The following is a 13,811-nucleotide window of genomic DNA, read 5'->3' on the forward strand; positions in this document are numbered from 1 at the left end:
CAATCCCACTACTGGGCATATACCCAGAGAAAACCATAATTCAAAAAGACACGTGCACTCCAATGTTCATTGCAGCACTGTTTACAACAGCCAGGTCATGGAAGCAACCTAAATGCCCATCGACAGACGAATGGATAAAGAAGATGTGGTACATATATACAATGGAATATTACTCAGCCATAAAAAGAAACGCAATTGAGTCATTTGTTGAGATGTGGATGGATCTAGAGACTGTCAATCAGAGTGAAGTAAGTCAGAAAGAGAAAAACAAATATCGTATATTAACACATGTATGTGGAACCTAGAAAAATGGTACAGATGAACCGATTTGCAGGGCAGAAGTTGAGACACAGAGGTAGAGAACAAACGTATGAACACCAAGGGGGGAATACCATGGTGGGGTGGGGATGGTGGTGTGCTGAATTGGGTGATTGGGATTGACATGTATACATTGATGTATATAAAATTGATGACTAATAAGAACCTGCAGTATAAAAAAACAAACAAAAAACAACTAATAATAAACTTTCTTGGGGTTATTTGTATGGAAATATGTTAATATAAATGTTTCAGACATTACATGAAATTTCTAAAAAACTTATATGTTCTGGTATAATAAGTCATAATTCTAGTTATTATTTTAAAATGTATATCTCAGAAATAACTAAATTTCCTTGTCAATTACATTATTATGAACTTTCATCAAATCTTTAACCATGGTCATTTTTAAGTCTTTTGTCAGTTACAGACAGTTCTGGGTGTACTCTGATGCTTTTGCAAAAATGTTCCCATAAAAGGATTTCATCCTCAAGGAATTCATGGAAAAAACTCTGACAAGTACAGGTTTCTGGTAACTGACTATACTGCTGAACTGAATGAATAACCATTTTCAGAACTTTAATAGAAAACTGATGTATTCATAAAAGTGCTAACAAAAGATCAAGATGAAAAAAGAAATTAATTACATGGGACTGAGTGAATTGATGAGGATGATTATAATTTTTGTGACTTTCTGTTTGAATTAAAAAAAAATTTATTCCTATTTTATTCTTTTTGATGCAATTTTAAATGTGGCTTTTTTACAACTTTCTGATAGTTCACTATTAGCATATAGAAAAGCAACAGATTTCTGTATATTAATCTTGTATCCTTAAACTTTACTAAATTCATTTATTAGTTCTAATTGTTTTTGGGTGCAGACTTTACGGTTTTCTATATAAAGTATCATGTCATCTACAAATAGTGACAATTTTACTTCTTCCCTTCCAATATGGATGCTTTTTATTATTTTTTAAATTTATTTATTTTTTCTGATTGCTGTGGCTAGGACTCCCAATACTATGTTAAAGAGACGTGGAAAGAGTGGGCATCCTTGCTTGTTCCTGAATTTAGAGGGAAGGTTTTCAGCTTTTCATCACTGAGTATGATGTTAGCAGTGGGTTTGTCATAAATGGCTTTTATTTGTTGAGATATGTTCCCTCTATACCCACTTTGATGCGTTTTTATCATGAATGGATATTGAATTTTGTCAAATGCTTTTTCTACATCTGTTGAGATGATCATGTGATCTTTATGCTTCCTTTTGTTAATGTGGTGAATCACACTGATTGACTTGCAAATATTGAACCATCCTGCCTCCCTGGAATAAATCCAACTCAATTATGGTATATGATCCTTTTTATATACTGTTGGATTCAGTTTGCTAATATTTTGTTGAGGAGTTTTGCATCTATACTTAAAGATATTGGTCTAATTTTTTTTCTAGTATCTTCTTCTGGTTTTGATATTAGGGTAATTGTGGCCTCATGGAATGAATTTGGGAGTGTCCCATCTTCTTCAATTTTTTGGAATAGTTTGAGAAGGATAGGTATTAGTTCTTTTTTATATGTTTGGTAGAATTCACCTGTGAAGCCGTCTGGTCCTAGACTTTTGTTTGCTTGCATTTTTTTTTAACGCAAATTCAATTTCACTACTAACAATTGGCCTGTTCAAATATCTGTTTCTTCTTGATTCAGTTTTGGCAAGTTGTATGTTTCTAGAAATTTGTCCATTTCTTCTAGGTTGTCCAATTTGTTGGCCTATAACTGTTCATGGTATTATAATTTTTGTATCTCTGTGGTATTGGTTGTTATTTGTCCCTTTCATTTCTTATTTTGTTTATTTGGTGATCTTGGCTTTATCAGTTTTTTTCTCTTTTCAAAATAACAGCTCTTGGTTTCATTGATCTTTTCTACTGTTTTATTAAATTTCCATTTTATTTCCTCTCTTATCTTTATTATTTTCTTCCTTCTGCTGACTTTGGGTTTTGTTTGTTCTTCTTTTTCCAATTCTTTCAGGTGGTAGATTGGGTTATTTATTTGAGATTTGTCTTGTTTCTTTCTTTTTTTTTTTTGTCTTGTTTCTTGAGGAAGGCCTATATCGCTATAAAATTCCTTCTTCAAACTTCTTTTGCTGTATTCCATAGATTTTGGACTGTTGTGTTTCCATTTTCATTTGTCTTGAGGTATTTCATGATTTCCTCTTTGATTCCTTCATTGACTCACTAGTTTTTTAGTGGCATGTTGTTTAGTCCCAAATGGCTTTAAAAGACTCTTTTTAAAAGCGATGTGTGTTCTGTATCTGCAGCTTAGATTTTAGCCTGAATAATATTTGAGAATGACTCATCATTGACTATCTCTTTTGGTTGCCAACATGAATCAATTAACAAGTAGTTATTGAACACTTATTATGCACTTAATAACTCAGTGTTCTAATGGGTTCTGTGGTAGGGTAAAAACCAAAGATAAACATACATGTGCTGTCAATGGGAGCTATAACTTTCTTGAGTTGAGACAAAATAAGGAACCGGTGAAGAAGATAGTATTACATATGTGAGCACTGTATACTGACTGTATATAATCACACTGTATCTAATTCAGTGTGAATTTACTAGAGAAAATAACTGAATAAGACGTTTAAAGTGCTATATGGCTATGTAGTAAATGCAAAATGATTCAAAGAAGGTTTAATAGCTCACAATATGAACACATGGTTAAAATGAAAGGAAATGATACAAACACCCTTCTCTCTCATCATGAAAAGCTAATATTTGCAAGCTATGTTGAACATTCTTACCACTCTTAAGGGATTCTCCAAACATTTTAAAACACAGTGCATATTGTAATTTTCAATAGTATATGTTTGCCTCTCTATGGTAAGAATTTTAACTGGAAGATGATAGATATCCTAAAGGCAATCCTTAGGGAATCCATGAATTCTCTATGAAAGTCAGGCAAAAGATGTGAAAAAAAACTCCATTTTCCTAAAGAGATGGACCAGATCTTTTATCAGATTCTCAACAGGGCCTAAAATTAACGGAATATTTATCTTAGGCCTAGGCCAATACTAATTACTAAAGTCAGTAAAGAGCAATGTTAGCTATACTAAGATTTTTATCTCTGACTCATGATTTTCTTCCAAAATAAAGTCACTTTTTAAACCACAATTTTAAGTTACTTTTCAATTAGAAAATATGAAAACATCTTAATGTTTTCCAAAAGGTGTTGAGAATTCAATCAATATTCTACTAAATATGAATACAGGTTTTTTCAAAGTGAAATGGAGATCAAGTACAAATCATTAATTTCTCTCTTCAAACATGAGTGGTGCAAGAGCCTGGGGAATCATTCTACTTCTAAAGTTCTCCTCAGCAGTTCATTGTTGTGAACCTGAGAGAGCCCATGGATATGGAATCTTTTTACATCACTAGCCTTGGGCATGTTGACTGGGACACAATCTTGAAAACAAGACAGATTCACAAAAGCACTCACATCACTCTGGTTTATGGCCGTCTTCAAAGAGTGCAGCATCTTGGGATCATCGTTAACGCTGAGGGCTCCAATCATCTTTCCTTTGCTTTTCTCATAGTCTTTCTTGTACATCACCTGCAAAGACATCACACATGCCAGATCTCACTCATCAGGAAGATCGCTGAGGCACCCCCTGTCCTGGTGCCCAGGCCATACTCACATCGCTAGCGATCCTGGTATTGGCTTTGGCTGCCAGCAGGGGAATGGCATCCACCTTAATGTCAAACTTCTTAGCTTTGGTCTTCTCCCAGTCATACTTATAAACATTCTGGACAGAAAAATTTCAGCACAGGAATGGGCAAAAGTAATATGCATGTTATCACACTTTAAAGACTAGAGGGTAACCCAATACCTTATCTTAATATAAAATAAATAGACCATTTTCTTTGTTTAAGAAATTGTGCATATTTTAGATAATTCTCAAGATGAATCTTCAATTCTCTGAGATTAAGCTTCTCTACTCTCTATGAGAATATTGCATTATATTAACTTCATCCTAGTTATCATACTAATATTTGATTCCAAACACTGAATATTTTATAGAATGGTACAAATATTCTATAGTTAACTTACTTTGTATTATATAAAGGCACCATTTTCATTTGATCTCAAAGTCCTCTGAAAAGGTTATTTCACGAATCATTGCAATACTCATTGATGCTGGATAATTTTAGTACTTATTTAAAGAATTGTTGAAGAAATTGAAACCCTCAAGGGTAATTTGACTTTTCTATAAAATTAAGTTTGGAAATGAAAGATAGCAATGGATACCTGGCCTTATGCCTTTTGAATACCCTATATCTTTGTTGGTGCAAGTTCTCTTACATGTAGAAATAAGTATCATTTGTGTGAAATAAAGGACTTTATATGCCTGGGGAATAAACAAAATGAAACTGTATCTTAAAATATGAGGTCCTGAAAGAAAATTATAGTATAGTATAAAAGGATATACGGCTAAAAGAGCTTACATTAAGATTTGCAATTAAACATACATGAATGGTGGTACTTTGAGGGTTGGTTAAAATATATTAAGATTGACTCATTGTATGAAGCTACTTATAAGATTGCTACACACATTTTAGAAGGTGAGTTTAAAGTTACCCTGGCAGAGGCATAGGGACACGATACAAATGTTAACTGTTATTCCCATCTTTAACATTGAAATATTTATTCAATGAGGCAATTCAAAAATAAAAGCATAGTTGTCAGTATAACACATGGCATAGTGCACGAGGAACTCACATCACTCAGGTTATAAGCGTTGACTTTGTGCTGGATAAAGGCAGGAGTATCTGGAGGTATATGGCACTTGAACTTTTCATTTTCATGTTTTGCTTTGTAATTTAGCTGAGAGAAAGAGAGAGAGAGAGAATGAGCCAATTAGTTCTCAATTCAGAAGAAGAATTGTTCCAAAATAAAAAAAAAATCTTTTTTTTCATGAGAGAAAATGTAAAATACATTTTGTTAAATAACAACTGACAGAGTCATTACGATCAAAAGAGAAATCCAGATCTAGGGTGGGCCACTCTGCCTTACTGACACTGTGTGGTGGATAGTTGACAGCTGTTATCACATCTGTCACCATGGTAGGGCCCTAATGGAAAGAGGTGGCACTTTCATACATGGGCGCTCCCCTCTTTATATATCACAGTTGGTCCTGTAGGTTCTGAGAGTGACAGCCTTTCTTCCTTTCTGCTGTCAATGCTCAATCACTGGAAAATCTTTTCTAACAAATCTGGTATGTCCCCTCACATGCGTTGTGGTTTGTGGATACTCTAACTAAAGACTTCATTTCTGGCCATAATCTACTGAGGTTACTTTTACCTTTCATTTTTTTAGTTCAACACAAGTTTGGAAATTCACACTGAAAATTCATATGATAAAATGTATCTCAAAGACTCCATTTCCCAAAAACTTATTTGAGAGACAGAGAAATCCCATGTACTGAATACCTGCTCTGGGCCAGGATGTGTACTATGTGCATATCTTCTTTCACAATCTTCAAAACCACCACAAATTATCAAAGGGAACTATGAGGTATGGAGAGGTTAAACAACTTTCCTCGGCCCCAGGTCATAAATGACAGAGCTGGAATTTGAATCCAGTTCTGTCTGACTCGAAAACTCATGTTCTTTCCAGCGCATTAAGCTACGTTAGTTTCCCTTGCAGAACTCTTTTACTATAATTGTTATCCACCCAAGAAGATGTAAGGTAACTAAATAGGAAAGTATTTTAGGTGAGTACAAATATATACAAGTTAAACTTGTTAAAAGTTATGTAGCCTTTTTTATAAATGTGACAAGTCACTGGATTTCACGTATAGAGTTATGATATGCTATCCCTCATAACTGGATTTCTTGGATATTTAGGAGAACTTACATCACTCAGCTGTTTGGAATTGACTTGGGCTTGCACCAGAACAGGAGAGTCGGTGACCTGAGTGAATTTTGTCTTATCTGGATGGACTTTGTAGGTGTACTGTGGGGGAAAGAGAATCACGTTTAGTAGTATCACTTGTCAAATCCAAGTTGGCCTATAGGCCAAGCAAGCAGAACCCCATCCCCCAAAAGAAAAGAAACTTGCAGTAAGCAAAACACATTTTTTCTAATTAGACTGCAGTTTCTTTGAGAGATGCTCTTACATCTATATAGGAAACTTTCTCATATCTTCAGATTCCTGATTACTTTTCTTTGGGAAAATGAGCTAGAATTAGCACTTGAGACATGGGTGACAACAGGGAAAAATAAATTGTGTTTCTTACAGACTCCTTGCTTGCATTTGTTTGCAAAAGTGTCAAAATATTAAACACATCTTGATCACTAGATACTGTGGAGGGTGGTAACATTCACAGTTTATACTACAGACTTACATCTTTACACTTATCTAGTTTCTTGATTGCTTCATATTCTTGAGTTATGGTCTGGGGGAAGAAGCCTTTGCCTCTGTCCTCTTCATATTCTGCTTTGTAGTTTTTCTATGAGGAAAAGAAATCAGACATAAGGATGCAACCAGTGTATTCATGCCCTAAAAATGTGTTATTTGGAAAGTCAAACAATTGCCTTAGAACTTACATCACTGTTCTGAGCTGAGACTTTCATGCAGTGTGTACGATATGGATCCTCAAAGCTGCCTACATAATGTCCCAAAATATTCTTTAAGTAGGAATCTTTATATTTAGTCTGAAAGACAAAACGTATTTTCATTTGTTTATTGGCAAAGTGATGGGTCTTTGATTTAACAGAGGAAATGACCATGGGGTGGCTTACATCACTACTGAAGTTCTGCAGAACTGTATCAAGCTTAAATTTGGGGGTCTCACAGTAGTTTATGCTCTTTGCCTTTGTCTTTTCATAGTTTTCCTTGTACAGTTTCTGTCAAAGAAAAAAAAATCAGTTAAAGTAGATTCCTGTCACTCCCACCCTGATTATTACACTTGTATTTTCCAACACTAAACAAAGGAAGAAGAAAAAAGATATTACCTGTCAATTGTCTAAAAAATGACAAACATTGGAGTGTCATAAATGATAAACCTTTTCTATTAGCAATTATTGTAAAGTCTAAGTTTTTAATATTCTCCAAAAAATTAAGAAACCACTATACTGCCTCAGACCAAGACCTTAGTTGTAGAGGTTCTTGCGTATCTGAGTTGCTGCCTTTTAGACCTCCCAGCTCAATACTCTTCCCTCACTAGTGATGTCCCAATAAACAGGAATCCTCTGAGCAACAGCAAATTTTTCATTTTTTTTAAACAAACCTTCATGGAAAAAGTCTAGCACACAGAGAAATACACACTCTTCCTCTTTCCACCAAGGAAAAAATCCCTTATCATACGAACAGACAATACACCTTAAAAATAAGGTATATACAAGAGTCTACTAACTCCTCTTCTCTGCTAGGATTTATCTTTAGCTCTAAAAGTTACTGGATTTTACAGTGCACAACATAATTTTTTCATGTTCGGTTTTGAAATTGTAAATAGTGCTATTCATTTTCAATATTTTTATATTGTTGTCTTTTTCAACAAAATGGATTTGAACTTCAGTTTTTATACGTTTGATAAAGATGACCTTCATTTAGGAAGCAGGAGATGTGCTTTGCATTGATTTCCCAGTAGAGCTATTTGAACAGATCCATTTACATCCTCTCACCTGCCACTCCACTCGCCCCACTCCTCAGTCACATGTACACATTTCTGTGGTGCTGACTTAATTCAAGGGACAAAGAAAAGACAACTAACTCACACAGAGAGCCACATATAATCCTCAAATACTGGAAAACTTAATACTGCCTAACCAAAAGGGAAAAACTCAACTGATCTTCTGTTCAGTCTCTTTATATATTGATATATAATCAAAGTGGTCTTGGGCTGTTAGTCTTTTAATGCCAAGCCCAGTTCTCACTTATCTAAATCTATTTGAAACCTAATGGATCAGCCAAGCTCTTAATATTCCACAAGTAGAAATTCCTCTGAAGACTTAGGGAGCCATTTTTAAGTTCTGCTATCTGCAAATGATGGTTTCTGGGGCCAAGACCTGAGTAGAAAATGGCAGAGTTCGGGGAGAGAAGTTGTGAAACACAGGACTTTTTCCTTCTCCTAGCAGCAGGCTTGAAGAGCACAAGGATAGGGTACTAAGTGGCTTCATCTTTCTCTCCTCCCCTTTCAAAGTCTCCTTCTGCCTCTGTCAGAATCACAACATAACTCCTACAATGTACTCTTTGCCCACACAGAGGCATAGGCTCCAGGAGCTTATAAGCAAATGAGGATTTCCCTGCCCACTGAACTAAGTCCACAGGCTCCCCAAATTGACATACATCATACTCAGAGGCACTAATGCCTTCCTGTGGTTAGACAGCTCCAGGGAAACTGTTACACCATAACCTTAAAGTATTTGCAAAGTTCTATTTGCATTTATTCATTATAGAAGGAGAGGAGTTTCATCTCTCTTGCTGCTAAGGTTAAAAACACACTTTTGACAAGAATATACTTACATCGCTTAGGGCAACTCCTGCCGCCTTCAGCTGCCTGAGCAGTGGGTTTTCTGAAGCAGGAAGTACATTATAATCTGCTTTTCCTTTATTCTTTTCATAGTCTTCTTTGTATTTTACCTGTAGGAGTGAAATAAAGTGATAAAGTAACTCTCCAGGTTATTTTTGCTCTCGTCTCTATTACAGATATTATGACATAGCTTGACAAATCGATTTTCTCTTTAGAAAAATGGCAGCTTGACATTTCATAAACAAAATATTCATAGTAACTTATGACAGCAGCAGGGAAACTGCATACATTTTCAGGATATCTTTTCTTCTCATTCATTCATTCATTCATTCAAAAATATCCATAGGCCATCGATTACGTTCCTGGCTCTGGGACAGATACAAGAAAAAGTAACACATGGTCCCTGCCCTCAGAGAGAGAGGGAGGGAAGGCACGGGGGGGAGAGAGAGAGAGAAATAATAAAAGAAAGATGCACATCATAATAATGACAGTACATCATGCCCCAGATACCTGCTGCTCCAGAACCCTCATTCATCTCTTAACCTCCAGCTGCCTATGTGCCAACACATTTTTAAAGAAAAAAGCTAGAAGTTTCATGCCTCATCTGTGACTACGTGTGTGAGCACGCGTGTATTTAATGTACACGCGGGAGGAAGAGGAAGGGGCTGGGGCTAGATGAATGCTGGCAACCTCATCTTCTCCTGCCCTCCCTGCTTTGCACCTTCAGTTCCAGCTATGACAGAAGCTTTAAGTGAGGGCACAAAAGCCCCCTTCAGGTGCATGTCCAAAGGAAAGAAAACAAGAAACTGGTTCTAATCTTGACCATGATCTCCAATGCCAGCCATCTGTTCAAGCAATGTCATGTGAGAATATAGACAAGTTGAGGGAATCCTAGATAATCTGCCAACATTTAAGAACCTCAGAAACAAATACAATCATCTTCGTATCCAAAGGCAGGAGATACTCTGAAACACAGATGCACCACCCCCTAGAGCCCAAACAGGGGACTCGCAGGGGGTGTTCTACAGGAGTGGAGGATATAGACAACCTCTCTATCTTATAGAATTATCTATTTCCTTGAACAATGGAAACAACCAGAAAGGAAATTTCACTAACCCTACTATCCGCCTATCTGCATCTGGGATTCGCAACCTCCTGTCCTGTTTCTGGGGAAGCCATCCCCTCCTCTTAAGCGCCAGGTCCCTTCCCCTTTCCCCTATTCTAGGACAACACTCCAGCCACTTTCTTCCCCCAGCCCTCAACATCATCACGTTTTCCCACTACACTGGATTTTTCTTCTATCAGCATAGAAACATGGTATTTTTGTCTCTTACCTAAAAAAAATTCCCTCTTCACCTACTTAACCATCAGCTACTACCCCTTTTTCTTCTTTTCTTTTCAGGAAAATACTTTGGAAGAGTGGAGTACACTCATATTCTTCTATTTCTCTCTTTTCATTCGCTCACGAACCCTCTCTAAGCAGATTCAACCAAATTGCTCTTATTAAGTTCACCAGAGACCACACATTGATAAATCCACTTCAGAAACATTTGACACAGTTGCTCAGTCCCTTCCTTCTTCACCTGCTACCCAAGACATCACTTCTCCTAATTTTGCTCCAATCCCATCTCACTGATGTCTTCACATGGAAGCACTCCAGAGTTCAGTCCTTAGAGTTTTCTGTCTACACTTGCTTCCTTGATGGCCTCCAGTCTTATGACATTAAATACAATCCATATGCTACTGACGCCCAAATTTATAAAGCCTTCCCAGGTATCTCTCCTGAAACTTCAGACTCATGTAATCAAATGCCCACTTGACATTTCCACTTAGGTGTCTCAAAGCCATCTCAAATTTTACATATCTGAAGAGCTCAGGTCTCCCCTCTAAAAAGAAATTACCTACTCCTTCCACCATCTTCCCTATCTTCATAAAGGGAAACCCCATCCATCTAGTTGCTTAGACCAAAACTTTTCTCTCATATCCCACATCCAACCCATCAGCAAATCAGGTCAGCTTTTTTTTTTTTTTTGCGGAACGCGGGCCTCTCACTGCTGTGGCCTCTCCCGTTGCGGAGCACAGGCTCAGCAGCCATGGCTCACGGGCCCGGCTGCTCCACGGCACGTGGGATCTTCCTGGACCGGGGCACGAACCCACGTCCCCTGCATTGGCAGGCGGACTCTCAACCACTGAGCCACCAGGGAAGCCCAATCAGCTTTACTTTCAAAATACTTCTCATCACTTTCTGTGCTACCCTCCTGGTCCAAAATATCACTGTCTTGCACCTGGATACTGAAATAGCCTACTAAGTGATGTGATCTTTCTGCTTTCACTGCTCCAGCAGAGCCAGCACCAGGGTTAGAATCAAGTCTGATTGGCTTTGAACTTATTGCTCTTTCTAGTGCTTTAGAATGCCTAGGGGTAGACTATTTACCAAAGTCACTCTATAGAGTATATGAGCAGATCCATGGATTCAAGTATCTTGTCTGTGACTATGTTTTCACCAGTTAGTAGGAAAATAGAAAAATGATGGTAGTTGTAATTGTGAAGTGTCTATATGCATATAAGGCTGCCAGTTGCTTTTTCTTGAGAAATTCTTCTGTCCTTTCTACTTCTGGGTATCAGAACGTCCTTTAGTCTAAGAAATGCTGAAGATGATAATTGAGTATTGTGAATTCTCCTACATGGCAATTAAAAAAAAAATTGGTAGCCCTATTGTAATCCCAAAGTATTTTTCTTATTGTTCCCCTAAGAACCTTTTTTTCCCATTAAATACAAAAGTAAGAGTTGTAAGAAATTCACCCACACCGAGACCATCAAGATAAAAGAGAGAATGTCCCCATACCTTGCTAGTTGCCACCCCAGCTTGTTTATTCACTTTGTACTCTGGTGTTTCAGTCAGCATGAAGTAGATCTGGTCTTTTGTATTCTCAAAGTCTTCCTGGTATTTCCTCTGTAAGACATTAAACATGCTGGAGAACTGCTGAGGGAACAAACTATGTAAATATTTTATACGGGAGGACAGAGGCCATTTGGAGATGTTACCCAAAGCCATGCTCCTCTTAGCTTCTGCAGGTCAGATTACAATTCTAGAAAGTGGTGCCATCACAAAAACCATTAGCAACTTAACAGAGACTTGGGAAAATTATAATACGCTGAAAGACAACCTCAAATAAGGAGCTCTCAAAGGCCAGAGGCAGAGAACTTAAGAGAAGAGAAAAAGAGGACTTATGTTTTCCAGGGAGGAGAATCTAGGAAGAAACTAATCAGTTTCATAAATGTACCGTTCGCATGCCCAGACAGGGAATAAACTTAAAAGGGGCCCTTTCACCTGTACTCACTTTGAGACCATATTGTTCCTAGGAAAACCGAGGCAAGAATAATGGAATCCAATAAAAACAGCATTTCTCAAAAGGAAGGAAAGATTGTGGAATTTCTTTCTAAATAGGAACACTACACAGGTCTTACCCCCAAGAAGAGGTGCCTAGATTCAAATGTTCCAGTACCACTGCAGGAGCAGCAGGTGGCTAGAAATCATACAGGAAAGGGTCACCCTCTCAACCCAAGGACATCTGGCGATCCATTCCCACTTACTGTGCTGATGTTATTAGCATTCATTCTGGCGGTTGCAACTTCAAAGCAAGGTGTCTCACTCCATTTGCCTTTGATTTTATTTTCATAGTCTTCCTTGTATTTTTGCTAGGATAAAAAAAAAAAGAAAGAAAATAAGACAAGCAAAATCTGAGAATTGCCAAATAAGGCAGCTAATTAAGTGGTAGTGGTTGGCTTTTAAAAATATCTTGAACAGGCCCTTCCTGGGTGCTTAAAAGATGTCTTCAAATCTCCCAGTATAGTGTCAATTTACCCAAAAGAAAGTTGGGTGCAGGGGATAGAGGTATCAATTCCCCCTTTGCTGAGTTTAGAGACTTAGTTCATTGAGAACTCACAGATGGTCCCTGATGTTTGAGGGAAGAGAGAGTCGGATGCATCTTCCTTCTATAACTCATAGTTATAATAAAACCACTCAACCCCAGATTTTCATGCCCGATGAACTTCGCCATTAATTTCTGAGCTTTACCAAAACTCCTAGTTATCCAGAAAGCAACATTACAACAAAATTTGGCATGTAGGCCAATGAATAAGACTTCCTGGTTTAGACTTAAAGAAATTTTAATAAGAACTGACAAGTAATTAAAAAATTGAACTGCTGTCCCATATTAACTCACAAACACCACACCACCTGAATCTTAGGTTGTGAGCTCCTTGGAAAGAGGAATTACAACTTCTTCATTTCTGAATCCTCAGGATCTAACACAAAACGCAGTATGCAGAAGTTACCACATAAATGTATGTTCAACTACGTTAAATTGAACCTAGCCCATGATATATTGACTACCTTGGCTTGAATGTTCTTGGAATAGAATTAACCCCAAATCTGGGACATGAGCCCGATCTAGAGCTGGGTTAGAGCAATTTCCCCTCCTTGGCTCACAGAATGTGTCCACAGACATTACTAGGGGGTCTCAAAGTGTTTTCCTGCCTATAACCCCACCGTACTCTACAAAGAAAAAGAAGTCATTTTCTGTTATGCCTTTAGAGAACAAGAACCAAGGGTGAGTGATATGCAGAGCCAGAGAATTCGAGTTATAGGAAGCCCAGCCCACTCTCTAACACCCTATATCCTTTCTTCTCAAAAGGTTAACATTCTAGATCCCAGTTTCTCCTTTCAGGTCCAGACCTAGTGTCAACTGGAAATTCCAACCTGAAATCTTATATCTTTCCTATCACGAGTCTGGAAGAAAGCAGAGAAGCAGGCACAGAGAAGCTAAAGGGACTTCCCAGTGTTTCTTACAGAACCTCCTGTAACAACCTCAGCTGGCTGTAGTAGGCACGGTGTACACGAAGAGCCCTGCCTGCCTACCCATCTCTACAAAACGCGCTGAGCCAGGCGGAGGTGCTGGCATATA

The 13,811-nt window shown here is 37.6% G+C and overlaps 1 protein-coding gene across 1 annotated transcript in view; it reads right to left on the reverse strand.

Moving 5' to 3' along the window:
• Nucleotides 1-13,811, reverse strand: part of NEB (nebulin) — a 235,517-nt gene that overhangs the window by 202,310 nt on the left and 19,396 nt on the right. Inside the window, exons 11-20 of the mRNA XM_028477867.2 lie at nt 12,439-12,543; nt 11,690-11,797; nt 8,838-8,954; nt 7,115-7,219; nt 6,920-7,027; nt 6,718-6,822; nt 6,228-6,326; nt 5,091-5,195; nt 4,009-4,116; nt 3,810-3,923 (exon numbers count right to left, since the gene is read on the reverse strand). Of these exons, the coding sequence (XP_028333668.1) occupies nt 3,810-3,923; nt 4,009-4,116; nt 5,091-5,195; nt 6,228-6,326; nt 6,718-6,822; nt 6,920-7,027; nt 7,115-7,219; nt 8,838-8,954; nt 11,690-11,797; nt 12,439-12,543 (1,074 nt within the window). The remainder of the gene's footprint in view (nt 1-3,809; nt 3,924-4,008; nt 4,117-5,090; nt 5,196-6,227; nt 6,327-6,717; nt 6,823-6,919; nt 7,028-7,114; nt 7,220-8,837; nt 8,955-11,689; nt 11,798-12,438; nt 12,544-13,811) is intronic.

This window comes from Physeter macrocephalus, chromosome 2 (assembly GCF_002837175.3).
Source record: "Physeter macrocephalus isolate SW-GA chromosome 2, ASM283717v5, whole genome shotgun sequence".
Lineage (NCBI taxonomy): Eukaryota > Metazoa > Chordata > Mammalia > Artiodactyla > Physeteridae > Physeter > Physeter macrocephalus.